The following is a 14,505-nucleotide window of genomic DNA, read 5'->3' on the forward strand; positions in this document are numbered from 1 at the left end:
AATCGCCTCCTGGCTTATTTCCACCTCTACCTGGACAGTGGGCTCTCCAAACAGCATCACACTGAGTTCTCAGCAATAACAGATCAGGTCATCCTCTGCTCAAACCCTTAAGGCTCAAATCCCACCTTCCCCGAGGACCACCCTGACCACACCGGTGACCTATTTAATTCTGTGACCTGCTCCAGACACAAGCACTCTGGGCCCCCATATTCTATTTCTTGTTTTGCCTGTCACCGACCTCTTCCAACACCCCAAATAATTGACTTATGGATGGCCATGGTTTACCCTCTGTCTCCCACCTCTTCCCCGCAGGACTTCAGCTCCCCCAGGTGAGGGAGACTTTCACTTTGTTCACCGTCACATCCCAAGCATTAGAACGTCGCCTGGCACCAGCAGGTGTTCAATTATTTATTTAATGGGTGTCTTGGAGCAGAAACAGAAGTGCAGGGGGCTATTTTCCCGGGATCTGAGCTGATGATAAATGATAAACAAGTCTTGTGATTTTAGAAGGCAGGAATCACGAAAACCAACACCAATGACATCCAAGTCTCCTCTGCTACTGTCTGAAGTGGAACAAGAACAGAAACAAGGTTTGTTTTCTTTCCGCTTCGCTGTTCTGTTTCTGCCCGTAACAACTGTCTCTCTGACACCAAGGTGTCCCTTTGTCTCCTTGAGGTTCCCTCTGTGACACTGACTACTTTGTAACTCTAACACTGTCAGCAATTAATTCCCAAAGGTGAGGTCCTCGTGGGAAGTGGGGAAACCCAGCGAATCACCAGTGAAGCGCCTGATTCCGAAAAGGCTGGATGCTGGCGGGGAACTGGCCCCACGGCTCTCGCGTCCCCGCCTGCCTGCGTGGCCTTCTGTGGGGTTACAGAGGGCTCCCAGCACCGATCCAAACCGCGTTCCAGGCGGGGTGGGCGGGCCCCCGGCCAGCGAGGCCGAAGCAAAACAACCCGCCCAGGCGTCCAGAGCGTGTCCAACCCTGGAGAACCTGACCCGGGACCAAGAGCCGCAGCCAGCTCAGGCCTCTGGAGTGGGGCCTTTCCAGCCCCAGCGACAGATCCCGGGATCTGTAGTTGGGCGGAGGGGCTCGTTATGGGAAAGGGGTGCGTGCGCGTTTGTGCTAAAACAAGAAAGGCAAGAATCTCCGACAACAAAACTCTGGTCCTCGCCTGGCCGGGGAGCGCAGAAGACGGGGGCGGCGGCGTCAAGGCGGGTCAGGGGCCGGTCCAGCCAAGTTTGCTCCGGCTTAGATAAACTTTCTGATGGCAGTTTTTCCTGGTTGCAGCCTGGGTTCCTTGTAACCGGGTAAGCGTAGCGGGTGGTTGTCAGGAGGGGTTGGGGCTTGCGGTACGAGGGAGTGGAGCGATGGGCCGGACCTGGGGTCGCGCAGGCGCCTTGGTCGCTGCCTCGGATCGGATCACCCCCGCCCCATCCTCTCTGCGAGCTCTGGAAGGTGGCTGGGGGAGGGGGATGGCTCCCTACTGCCAAGGGACGGCCCGAGGCAAACACAAAGCCCTTCCCTCCCCTCCTCCTCTTTCCTCTCCTCTCCCCTCCCCTCCCCTCCTTTCTCCCCCTTCCTCCTCTTCCTCCTCCTCCTCTTGCTCCTCCCGGGCGGTGAAACCCAGCCCCGCGCTCATCTTTGGGGCTACCGGTCGCCCCCGCCTCCGGGACCTGCGGGGAGGGCCCGCGCGAGGTAAGGGGCGGTGGCAGCGGAGACCCCACCCCCTGTGCCCGCACCCAGAGCCCGGAGAGGCTCCGGGCACGGGCGGGGCTCTCTGGGGTTCCAGACGCGGGTGCTGCTGCGCGCACTCTCTCCCCACGCGGGAAGACAGCCAGAGCGCGTCCTAGGGGATCCTGGGGGCGGAAGCGGGGAGGGGGATCAGGGAGTGGGGACAAGGGACAGGGTGACATTCCGGAGCGCGAGGTGGTCGCTGGTCCCGGCAGGGTCACCGGGTGTCCTCAGCTGACCTGTGCGGGGCTGGGGTGAGGGGCAGCTGGAGGGCACTATGGCTCGAGGTGCGGGTGTGCGTGCATGTGCAAGGGACGGAGTTTGGTAGGGATCTTTGTGGAATTCTACCTGCAGGGCTGCCTGTGGGGTATCAAGTGCTCCCTGCGCCTGAGCGCGCGGGCCAGACCCAGTGTCGCACAGCTTTGATCTCCAGCGCGGACCCCACTGGTGCGTCCAGCCAGTGTGCGGGGCAGATGCTGCGACCGGAGATTTCCTCCCCCGGTGGAAAAGCAGGAGGGTTGTTGTGTTGTGTCCGGGCAGGGGGCACTTGGGCTGTTGCGGTGATTGATGGCTGCACAGCGGGCGGAGGAGGAGCCCTGGATTCCTGCCGGGAAGGGACGGGGCCACTTTCCCACTTTGAGGCCTCCCCGCCCCCTTCTGGGCTCGGCCTCCACCCTTGGCCTGGGCTCCCACCGGCTCCGCGTCCACCCACGGGCGGTGGTGCGCCCCTCGACGGAGCGGGGACAGCAGGATTTCCAGAAGTTCAGCTTTAAACCCTGTGATATGTTGCCAAGAAATACAGGGCAAGATCGGTCCCCTGGGCCCTGAGAGGCGCCTCTCTTCTCAGAGCTCTCAAATCCCTGGGGTTTTCCTAATTCCGCAGCGTAGCCGCACTTCCTTGCGCGGTTTTGGACACATTGGGGTTTCTTAGGAACACGGTGTCATCAGTAAGGAAACATCAGAGTACTCTTCGACCAAAAGGACTGTAAATACCGAACCAAAAAGAAACACTTGCTAGGAGTGCAAAGGGTTTACTGGGAAAAAAGAAACACACAGGGCAGCACTCCATCATTAAGATAAATAGTATTTTAATACGATCTTTTTAACAAAACCAAATTGAATGTAAAAAATTCATGATAAGCAAAAATCAACATTTTAAATAAGGTGGGTGTTGTTAGAACCCTGCTTCATAGGCCGGGTGCAGTGGCTCACGCCTGTAATCCCAGCACTTAGGGAGGCTGAGGTGGGCAGATCACTTGAGGTCAGTAGTTCAAGACCAGCCTGGCCAACATGGTGAAACTCCATCTCTACTAAAAATACAAAAATTATCTGGGTAAGGTGACACGTGCCTGCGGTCCCAGCTACTCGGGAGGCTGAGGTAGGAGAATCATTTGAACCCAGGAGGCAGAGGTTGCAGCGAGCCGACATTGTGCGACTCCACTCAGCCTGGGTGACAGAGTGAAACTCTCCCTCTAAAAAAACAAAACAAAACAAAACAAAAAACACTGCTTTATTGTTCAATGAGAACAGTCATATCCAGTCTCCCACCCCAGCCTCCCCATTTGTCTGTTTCCTTGGCTGGTGGTTTCAGAGTTCACAGTGGCATGCAACAGATTGAGCAACTCTGGCTTCAGCTGTAGTCATGTCCACTGACTGCAGAGCTTTTATTAACTTTTTACCTAATTCAAATATGGGAGGATGTTGTCATAAGTGGATATAGAGGTGCTAATTTTCCTTTTTGCTTCAGGTTCTAATATTGCCTCTGGAATACCCAAAGTGTGCACTCCCATGCTTTGGCACCTCTGGAGAGAGAGCATCACAAGCTAGGGATTGGTAGGGTCCTGGGACAGCGAAGGGCCCTTGCTTTTGGAACTTGGGAAGAAGGCTGTTGACAGGAGCTTTTGGGTTTGGAGACTTTCAATAGTTGGAGGCTGGAGACATGGGGAAAACCAATCTGCTGTCAAGACCTCTCTTGTCTGGAAACATTCTCCTTCAGACAGTCCATCAGAGCAGAGGAGGAAACTGAAATAGCCCACACTTGACCTCTAGTGTAGGGCAGGCGGGAGAGAGCTTGACTCCCAGGATGGCTATGGCATGTGCTTTTTTTTTTTTTTTGGAGAGGGAGTCTTGCTCTGTCACCCAGGCTGGAGTGCAGTGGCCGGATCTCAGCTCACTGCAAGCTCCGCCTCCCGGGTTCACGCCATTCTCCTGCCTCAGCCTCCCGAGTAGCTGGGACTACAGGCGCCCGCCACCTCGCCCGGCTAGTTTTTTGTATTTTTTTTTTTTTAGTAGAGACGGGGTTTCACCGTGTTAGCCAGGATGGTCTCAATCTCCTGACCTCGTGATCCGCCCGTCTCGGCCTCCCAAAGTGCTGGGGGCATGTGCTTATTTAAAGTTAACTTCACAGCAGCACTCTTATCCCCACCCAAGGTGTCCTGCCACATACCTTATCCAAAGTCAAGGGCCACTACCCACTTCAGGACTTCCACTTTCCAGAAAGAACCTCCTCGCTTAGCTAAATCATCTTCCTCTGCTTGGAGGACACAGATGAATCAGGTATCACAGATGAAACACAGGGTATGCTGCCCTGGGAGGTCCGTGCTCATTAATGGGTCCGACCCATTAATGGGAGGCCCATTCTTCACATACTCTCCGTGTTACAGTGTTTTGACCTTGTGCCCAACTTCCCTTGTACATCCAACCTTCCTAATGATCCTTCAAGAATCCTAATAGTTTCAGCAAGAAAGATTTCCCTGACCCTGTCCTGCTTTCCCTGGTAAGACACCCCCTCACCACCACCAGAATTCCTTGTGTGTGTGTGTGTGTATCACTTAAAGCAATGCAGTGGACCTCACTTGCCCACTGTCTGTAAGCCTCTCAGGGTTCAAAACCAGGCCATAGCCCTTAAGACCTACCAGTAAAGGAGGGGGTGTTGAATGAATGAATGGATGAGCAAAAGTATCCCTTTGTCAAGGCATTTTGAGGAGTTGCACAGCAAGAAGTACACCCTTGGGACTGTAATGCCTCTGAAGAAAGCAGATAACATTTTTGTAGCACATTATAAAATGGCTTTACAGATAGTATCTCAGCCGTTCCCACAACAGTAGTATTCATTGCATTTTGTAGGTGAGGAGATGGAAGCCTAAAGTAGTCTGTCATTCTGCCGCAGCACAGTGGACTTGCTAAAAGTGAACCTGCCCAGAGGCACACTCCATGCAGTGTGTGTACAGAGCAGGATTCACTGAGTTGTGTTTTAGGATGCAGTTTTGCTAAACAATCACTAATGAGTTACAGTGATAAAATATGTTAGGGAAGTGCTAATGTTAATCTGATTTTTATGGCAGGACTTTAAGGAGTCTATTATTATACCATACATAGGGACTGTCTAGAGTGACACCATAGTATGGGATGCTTGCCAACTTTATTTGGCCACAGAACACTCTTTCTCACGAAGCATCTTCCGGATCCATTGTTCCAAGGAATTCACCTTGGGAATTGTTCAGTTCTCCCAGAATCTTCTAATGTCTGGGTCAGCCTCCAAGGAATGCTGACTCCAAGTAATATGTGGTATTTTGGATACTAAAAATGTGTACTCTGGACACTAGAAAAGCATAATAATCCACCCTTGTAAATTTAGAGTGGATTGTTGATCTATGTATCCAATTAACTCAAGTAGCTTCCCTGCATCCGATTAATATGAGTAGGTTCTTTGGGTTTGATCAGATATGATCTGAGGGAACCCCAGCCTCTGGAGAGCACTGCCTTTTTGCTGCCCAGAAGCCTTCAGATCTCAACCAGCCTTCCCAACTCTGAGAATGTCCTCACACACAGCTCTGTAGATGGGGTGGTAACTTCAGGGTTCTTGTCCTGAGATCACTCTTTCATCTTGGCTAGTTACATCCATTGAGTGAGAAAGGACTCCTGCTGAGTGAATTTTCAGTTCTCTCACTTCCTCTCTCCTGGGTGCTGGCCAAGTGAATTCTCTAGGGTGTCTAAGTGTGTGTGGACATTTACTTATGAAAAGGTAGCAACCGTCATTCTCTGGCTGTCTCAGACCTGGAACAGAGCCTGCTAATAGCAGTCCCTCCTCATCCCTCCTCATAAGAGCTGCAGCCCCCATTCGCAAACACCCATTGTTTGAAATGAGGTATTTTTAAATTAGAGTTTGCCTTCAATCTACTGTTAGAGCACCTTCCACGGACCAGTAACCTCAGCTATTGAGGCGTTATTGCAATTAAGGAGATGAAGTGGGGAAGTTGGAGTTAGAATTTCAGGAAGTCAAAGGAGTATTGTGGGCTAATGGAGGAGCCTTTGGAAAGTGATCAAAGAGGCATGGCTGTGCAGATTTAACATTCATCTGCAGACATTTCTAGGTCTCCAATGCTGAGCAAATATATCTCAAGATTTGTTTCGTAGATTTTTCCAAAGCACAAAAAGTAAAAAGTCTCATTTACAGATATGTATTAAACAGAGTGGTGTCACAGAAGTCAAGGGAAGGAGTGTTTTGAGAAAAATGGACCTATCAGATGGGGCGGGATGGGGAGTGACAAGGGGAGTTGAAGAAGAGACTAGAAGGCTGATGAGTCATTAGGCAAGCCATGGAGTTCAAGTGTGTGTGTGTGAGCATGCACATGTCATCGTGCTGTGCGAACAAGGGAGAAGGTAGGGAGGAAATACTGAGTGTGATTTATTTATTTATTTATTTTGAGACAGAGTGTCGCTCTTATTGCCCAGGCTGGAGTGCAGGGGTGTGATCTTGGCTCACTGCAACCTCCACCTCCCTGGTTCAAGTGATTCTCCTGCCTTAGCCTCCTTAGTAGCTGGGATTACAGATGCCCGCCACCACACCTGGCTAATTTTTTTGTATTTTTAGTAGAGACAGGGTTTCATCATGTTGGCCAGGCTGGTCTCAAACTCCTGACCTGAGGTGATCCGCCTGCCTCAGCCTCCCAAAATGCAGCGATTACAGGCATGAGCCACTGTGAACAGGCCTAAGTGTGATCTTTAACCTGTTGAGTTTTAAAGTTCTGGCCAGGTGCAGTGGCTTATGCCTGTAATCCTAGCATTATGGGAGACTGAGGCAGGTAGGTCACTTGAGGTTAGGAGTTCAGGGCCAGCCTGATCAACATGGTGAAACCCCGTCTCTACTAAAAATACCAAAAAAATTAGCTGGACCTGGTGGCAGTCCCCTGTAGTCCTCGCTACTTCAGAGGCTAAGGCAGGAGAATCCCCTGAACCCAGGAGGCGGAGGTTGCAGTGAGCCAAGATCACTCCATTGCACTCCAGCCTGGGCAACAGAGACTCTGTCTCAAAAAATAAAAAATAAAAATAAAAATAAAAAAATACATATGTATATCAGCACAGAGAAGTGTGAAATGTCAGCTGAAAGTGTGAATAGAACCACACAAGTTAACACAGCCACTAGCAAAACCACTCAAGAGCATAATCACATAATGAATAAGTGAATGAATGAATGATTAAATGACACTTTTTTTGTAGCAGAAATGGTTTGTAAACTCACTAATGGTTAGGTGAAAGTTTAAACACACCCATTTTGTAAAAGAGTCTCAGAAAATAAAATTGGATTTTTTTAAGGCTATGGGTATTCCAGCCTGTGTGAGATATCTTATTCTGGTCAAAAATCTTTGGTTGTAAGAACCTCCATTACTAACTTTGAACTACCCCAAAACTTGATGGTCCGTGATTGAGAGCCCCTGATTCAGTTTGATGTAGGAAAGGCTATAAAGGTATGCTGGTTTGTTTTAAAAATCATCGTAAGAGTGATTTAAAAGACATTGCTGGGTTTTATAGTACCCAAATGATAAACAGATCTGGGAGGTGTCCTAATTCCTACTATAAGTGTATATCTCATTTTTTTTTGATGATGCCATCTGGCCAAGTGATAGTACATGGAGTATTAATACATAACCCCCCACTTGCTTCAAATTCTCAAAATCTGAGTCATTTTAAAAAGCAAATTTGGAAACATTTGCATTTTTAATGAGTGAAGTCTTTTTTTTAAGTAATTTAATCCAATAAATTGGATAAAGAGACTTTTTGTTTTTTATGTATCTGATTTTATTTGGTAGATCAGGAATTCAAAATTTAAAAAAATAGCTAGTTTAAATAGTTAGCTGGATGAACTTTAGTTGTTAAGAAATTGTTACAGATTTTTCCCAAATACTGAACTCCCCCATTGCATTTTAACTATGGCTTGATTATAAGAATACTTTTAAAACATGAATGGAGGCATATGTCTGTCCTGTGTGGTAACTGAGGGCAGCTGCACTAGTCAGATTCCATGGAAACCTTTGAGTCTCGGAAAGTCAGCCAGGATCCCACACCAGGAGTTGAGTGCTGAGACCAGCCACCTTGTCTGTGCAGGACCTAGCAGTCCCGGTGTGTCTGACTTCAGCACACCCGTGTCCGGATAAGGGGCGTGGAACCTAAACGCTCATCGTCTTGCTGTCCAGACTTTCCTTGTTTAAGTGCTGAATGTTTATCACTTCAGTGATATACATTTTGTTATACAAAATCTTTAACCTTTTGCATCATCAAATGTTTGTGCTTTTTCTTAAAATTTCCTTAATGGCGCCTCTGCATAGAAAACCTTTCCACTTCCTCAATCAATTACCTAGCCTTTTATATTTTCTTCTAATGTTTCTGCTTTCAGTTTTTTAGATTACTACTTAAATTCATTTGGGATCATTTGGTAAGCGGTTTATAAAGTAGGAACAAAAGTTTATTCTTTTCTCCCCATAGTTTTCCCCCACGTCTGGCATCATTTGGTGAATAAACCTGCCTTTCCCCAGCTCCATAATACATACAAAGTATACTAGGAAGGGCAAGTCCCACTTCACTCTCTGCCCTTTCTTTTCTGTTTTTCTTTTTTTTTTTTTTTTGACAGAGTCTTGCTCTGTTGCCCAGGTAGAAGTGCAGTGGCATGATCTCAGCTCACGGCAACCTCTGCCTACCAGGTTGTATTTTTAGTAGAGACGGGGTTTCACCATGTTGGCCAGGCTGGTCTCGAACTCCTGACCTAAAGTGATCCACCTGCCTCAGCCTCCCAAAGTGCTGGGATTACAGGCGCGAGCTACCGTGCCCGGCCACTTTCTATCCTTTTATCTCCTCCCCCACCCCCAAATTTTTTTGGCAAATTCACTCATTAATTCTTCCAGTGAAATTGTATTCCGGCGTATTTGTTTGGAATTATATTAAGCCTAATTTGCGAAGACCAGAAAGAAAGTTTAGGATCCTCTTTCCGGGAAACCATGACACTGAATTAGAGCCAGTGGGCATTGATTGTATGTGTTCAGGTCACATGAGCACACTGATCCCTGGGGTGGCTGGTGAGGAAGGCACAAACCCAGATTAGACAAGACCAGCTTCTGGTTTCAGCTCTGCTGGGAGGTGTGGGATCTTGGCTGGCCCAAAGATTCATTTGCACTCATGTGTGCAGGCGCTCCTTTAAGATTCCAGGTCTAAAGGACCTCGCAGCCTAGCAGGGGATACTTAGACTGGGAAGGGCAGGACAGTGTGGTCAGTGCTTGACTCGAGAGACAGACATATTTGTGTTGAGTTTGAATTGGAAAACCCCTAATTCAAGTGCTTTGTTGCTGTCCTTTGCAATAGTTTTTCTCCTTGACAATTCAGGGATTCCACAAAGTCGGAGGCTCTTGTCTTTTTAGAAAAGGTATTTATCAGCCAGGCATGGTGGCTCAAGCCTGTAATCCCAGCACTTTGGGAGGCCGAGATGGGCGGATCACGAGGTCAGGAGATTGAGACTATCCTGGCTAACACGGTGAAACCCCGTCTCTACTAAAAAATACAAAATCTAGCCAGGCGAGGTGGCGGGCGGCTATAGTCCCAGCTACTCGGGAGGCTGAGGCAGGAGACTGGCGTAAACCCGGGAGGTGGAGCTTGCAGTGAGCTGAGATCCGGCCACTGCACCCCAGCCTGGGCGACAGAAAAGGTATTTATCCCTCTTCCTTTTATGAAGTAAGCACAGGGACCTTGGGGGTGGGATGGGGTGGGTTTAGGAGATTCCTCTGGCTCTCTGCTAGACTAATGTTGCTGAAGGAAGGAGACTTCATCCTCATGGATGGCAAGACCCTTTGGAAGGTTTCGTGGCTTTTGAGCAAAGGAGCCTACAGAGGGAGGGAGGGAAGGAGGGACAGCCAGTGGGACGGACTAGGCACAGATGGGGAGAATGGTCCTCCTAGGTTGACGAAGGTGCTTTATTAGGGTGGCTTCTTCAAAGCTTCTTATCCCCTCAGTCGGGTGAGGTCTGATGTATGAAGTGACAGTCAGACAGCTCCCTGTTCCTCCCCCATGGTGGGAGCCCGCTCCTGGCCATCTGTCACAGGGAACCCACCCATCCTCTCTGTATTCCGGGATTCCTCCCTTAACAGATGGTGTGTGTTCCCTATGACAAACACTTTCTCTGGGCACATCTCATACCCCCGTTTTCCCTAATATTTGTAGCTAATGTCTTTCCCTAAACCATTTACAGGATGATCTTAGACTACATATATGATCTAAATAATACAAATAACCTACTACACTTTAGTGTTGGTTCAGGCAATCTCCCTGTTTTAAACTGTGCTTCCATGGGACCTTGGGATCAGAGGTAGAGTAATTTCAAAGAATGGGGCTAGGAAAGGGCAGATTCAAGGTTGGTTCCCAGGCCGCTTTCTATTCAAGGACAATGTGGTTGCATACAGAAGGGGTACTTCATCCTTTCCTGGGCATCAGAAAAGGATTCACAATGGAAGGGATGTCTAAGCTATGGTGGATGGAATCATCAGTGTTAACTAGTAACACGTGGGTTCCAGGCAGGAGTGGTAAGTGCAAAGAGTGAGAAATAAGCTGGGTGTGGTGGCTCACACCTGTAATCCCAGCACTTTGGGAGGCTGAGGCAGGTGAATCACTTGAGGTCACGAGTTCAAAACCACCCTGGCCAATATGGTGAAACCCCATCTCTACTAAAAATGCAAAAATTAGCTGGGTGTCATGGCACACACCTGTAATCCCTGCTACTTGGGAGGTTGAGGCAGGAGAATTGCTTGAACCCGGGAGGCAGAGGTTGCAATGAACTGAGATCACGCCACTGCACTCCAGCCTAGGCAAAAGTATGAGACTCCATCTCAGAAAAAAAAAAAAAGAAAAGAAAAGAAAAGAAAAAAAGAGAGAGAAACAAGAGAGGTTTGGAGCACCTAGGGAAGGAACGTGTAGTTTGTAGGGGCCAAGGGAAAAGTTCTCCTTCACCTGCTGAAGGTTTGCTGTAAAATCAACTCAGAAAAGGCAGGTTAATTGGGGAAAAGGCATACAGATTTACTTAAAGTATATACAGAGGAGCCTTCAGAATGAAGACCCAAAAATACAGGGGAAGTTGTGTTTATGTTTAGGTTCAACAAATATGAACAGCCACGTAGAAATGTGATTGGACAAAGAGAGTCTGATTGAGTGCGAACAGACTGCTTGGGGAGACCCATCAAGGCCTGTCTGTCTAGATTCCTCCTGGTCTCTCTGAGCAGATTCCTTTCTTCCAGGTATGTTGCCAGACCCTCCCTGGAATACGCTCATGACCTACAGTTAGTCACAGCAGGTCAGACAGTTTCTTTATGGCCAGTTTTTACACAGAATGGTGGAGGGAAAGTTACAGCAGTACGTTTAGGTTTTGTGGCTGGCTCTGGAGAAAAGAGGTTATGGGTCCTATGACCCACTTTGAAGGAGAATTCTAGTTTCTCTGACTAGCCTCAGGGAGGATGTGGCTGAGAGACCAGAGGGCAGAAGGTCAGAGAATGACTTTTGCTTCTGACGCCCTCATTTTGGGGTATTGTTTTCTGAGCTCCCACGAGTTCATTATGGCACCACTTAGAATGCGAGGCTCCTGGCCAGATGCAGTGGCTCACACCTGTAATCCCAGCACTCTGCGGGGCCAAGGGGGGTGGATGACCTGAGATCAGGAGTTCAAGACCAGCCTGGCCAACATGGTAAAACCCCGTCTCTACTAAAAATACAAAAATTAGCTGGGTGTGGTGGTGGGCGCCTGTAATCCCAGCTACTCAGGAGGCTGAGTTAGGAGAATCACTTGAACCTGGGAGGTGGAGGGTGCAGTGAGCCGAGATCGTACCATTGCACTCCAGCATGGGCAACAAAGCAAAACTCTGTCTCAAAAGAAAAAAAAAAGAAAAATCAATGCAAGCCTCCTGCGAAACATGGAGAGAGACGGAGGATGTGACCCAGACCCTCTGAGGGCTTCAGTCCGGGGAGGCAGGCAAGAACTGTAACTGCGGGACAAGTGGAAGACAACTTAGGAGAGCATCACGTCCCAATGATCCAGACTGTGTGTCACAATGGAGAAAGTCCATGAGAGAAACAGTATAGTCCACAAACAAATGCTTAGGTTCTGCCTGGTCTTGTTCCCTATGTTTTGATCTAAATAGAATCTCAGGCTCCTTGTCTATAACAGGAGATGAGGGAAGGTCTCAGACCAGGTTCCCTAGAAGCAGACCCTGAGGTGAGGATTCATGGAAAATGGATGAAGAAATATTCACAGGAAAGCAGGAGAGAGGGGAAAGGGGGCCAGAAAGCAAGGAAGCTGAGCAGCGGTGCAAACGGGAACGCTCTGTAGACAGTGTGGACCCCACAAGAGTAGCCAGATTGGAGGCCAGCTTACTGGAGACGCTATACCCCTGCATCAGTCAGACTAAGGGTTGCCCTAAGCGCTTCCAGCTCTCTCTGCAGGCAGGCAAAGCAAGTCCCATAGAGAGCTGTCCTCTGACAGAGACCCAGGTGCTGGCTGTGGAGTGCAAATGTGAATGAAAATGGTTTAGGACTCTGAAGGCACAGGGACAGGGCGTTGGCAGCATTTGCCAGACTGGGATACCTGTTCTCATCCTCACACAGGCAGACAGGGTGGACTGTTATGAATAATTCATTGTCATTTCTTGTGACCTCCTGATCGTATGAGGAGCAGGAGTGTCTTACTGACATTACACAGCATGATGCCAAGTGTGGCTTACTGGCCCCTCAGAGGTTAGGCTGACCCAGCAGAAACCACCTGTCCTATACGTGCTTATTTCTCACACTTCTGGTGCTGACTTTCATGCCTTTAGACCTTATTGGAAATATTCAATATAATTATATATATATATCCTTCTTGGAAATAGTTTGCTTTCTGTTTCTTTTTTTTTTTTTCTTTTTTTTTTTCTTTTTTTGGAGACTGAGTCTTGCTCTGTCACCCAGGCTGGAGTGCAATGGCACACTCTCGGCTCACCACAACCTCTGCCTCTTGGGTTCAAGTGATTCTCCTGCCTCAGCCTCCTGAGTAGCTGGGATTACAGGTGCCCGCCAACACGCCCAGCTAATTTTTGTATTTTTAGTAGAGACAGGGTTTCACCATGTTGGCCAGGCTGGTCTCAAACTCCTGACCTCAGGTGATCCACCCCTCTTGGCCTCCCAAAGTGCTGGGATTATAGGCATGAGCCACTGCACCCAGCCAGCTTTCTGTTTCTATTATTATTGGCTCTGAGATCCTTAAAGGGTAAGTAATGAGTAGGATAGAGGACACTGAGAGCTTTGGGTCTAGGAGACCAGAGAATGTGAAGATATGAAGAAGAATCTCCTAACCAGGTCAGGGCACAGAAGCGCATACCGTCACCACCCAGGCTAGTAGTTTGTCAAATCCTTACTCAAATACACATGAGTATCTGAATGCATAGGCACCTTCCCACCTCCATCCTTTCTGTGCTGTCGTCATCATCATTGCCCCTCCATCTCTGGTAGGTTGCACAGGCCCTGCCAGTGAAGTGTAACAGGGTTGGATATGTAAATTACTTCAAGCTAGCAAATCACAAGAGATTTCAGAGATGAAGCACTTTGTTGTTACCAGGCGGCTGCAATTTAACATGAAGCTCCTACCAGTGACAAACCACTAGTAAGAATTCCGTGTGTCTGCTATTCTGAGCATGCAACAGCTGGAGTAATGGCTGAGAAAGCAGAATAACATGACAGGGCCATATGGAATCAGATACTTTAAATACTGTGTTTCAAGACCTCAGGAGGTAGATCATGATAAGGTCTAATTTGAACTGCTGATATAAGGTGGAAATCAACCTCTTTTAAAAGTTTTTTACTAAGGTATATTTCATTTAGCTTAAGAATCAATAAACCATAGGCCGGGCGCAGTGGCTCATGCTTGTAATCCCAGCACTTTGGGAGGCGGAGACGGGTGGATCATGAGATCAGAAGATCAAGACCATCCTGGCCAACACGGTGAAACCCCCACTCTACTAAAAAGTACAAAAATTTAGCCGGGCGTGGTGGCAGGTGCCTGTAGTCCCAGCTGCTTGGGAGGCTGAACCAGGAGAATGGCGTGAACCCAGGAGAAGGAACTTGCAGTGAGCCGAGATCATGCCACTGCACTCCAGCCTGGGCGACAGAGTGAGACTCTCCGTCAAAAAAAAAAAAAAAAAAAAAAATCAATAAACGATAAAAATAATTATTGTAAGAGAAAAAGTTATCAACCCTAAGAGCAAAAGAAAATGAACAGCAGAAAAGAAAAAGTGAATATTTTAGCTACACTTTCCTATAAGCCCATTTAAACCTCTTGGTTGTAGTTGGTCTTTAACATTCTGAGGAATTATTTCTATTTCTCATGGAAGATGGTGTAATGAAGGTATAACAGGCTCCAGAGAAAGCTGTGCTCAAGTGTTTTAGAGAGACAAAAAGAGCCTGACATAAGAACCAAGACTTCATATTTCACA

The 14,505-nt window shown here is 48.2% G+C and overlaps 2 protein-coding genes across 3 annotated transcripts in view; one reads left to right on the plus strand and one right to left on the minus strand.

The window, feature by feature from the left end:
* Positions 1-555: 555 nt before the first annotated feature.
* LOC140710179 (uncharacterized) lies at positions 556-1,917 on the minus strand. Its single transcript, XM_073011416.1, has one exon. It carries the CDS (start codon positions 1,915-1,917, stop codon positions 1,024-1,026), a length of 894 nt encoding a protein of 297 aa, XP_072867517.1. The 3' UTR covers positions 556-1,023.
* RIN2 (Ras and Rab interactor 2) overlaps positions 1,202-14,505 on the plus strand; it is a 252,644-nt gene continuing 239,340 nt past the window's right edge. The window contains exon 1 of one of the 2 annotated variants that reach the window (XM_037993964.2): positions 1,202-1,311. The gene's annotated coding sequence lies outside the window, so the exon portion shown is untranslated. Of the gene's footprint in view, positions 1,312-1,470; positions 1,700-14,505 lie in introns of those variants that run through there. The other variant, XM_007961294.3, reaches the window with a different exon arrangement.

This window comes from Chlorocebus sabaeus, chromosome 2 (assembly GCF_047675955.1).
Source record: "Chlorocebus sabaeus isolate Y175 chromosome 2, mChlSab1.0.hap1, whole genome shotgun sequence".
Lineage (NCBI taxonomy): Eukaryota > Metazoa > Chordata > Mammalia > Primates > Cercopithecidae > Chlorocebus > Chlorocebus sabaeus.

Bases quoted from the DNA above. Each gene is read 5' to 3' on its own strand.
- LOC140710179 (XM_073011416.1), bottom strand. From the start codon at position 1,917: ATGTCACCCTGTCCCTTGTCCCCACTCCCTGATCCCCCTCCCCGCTTC.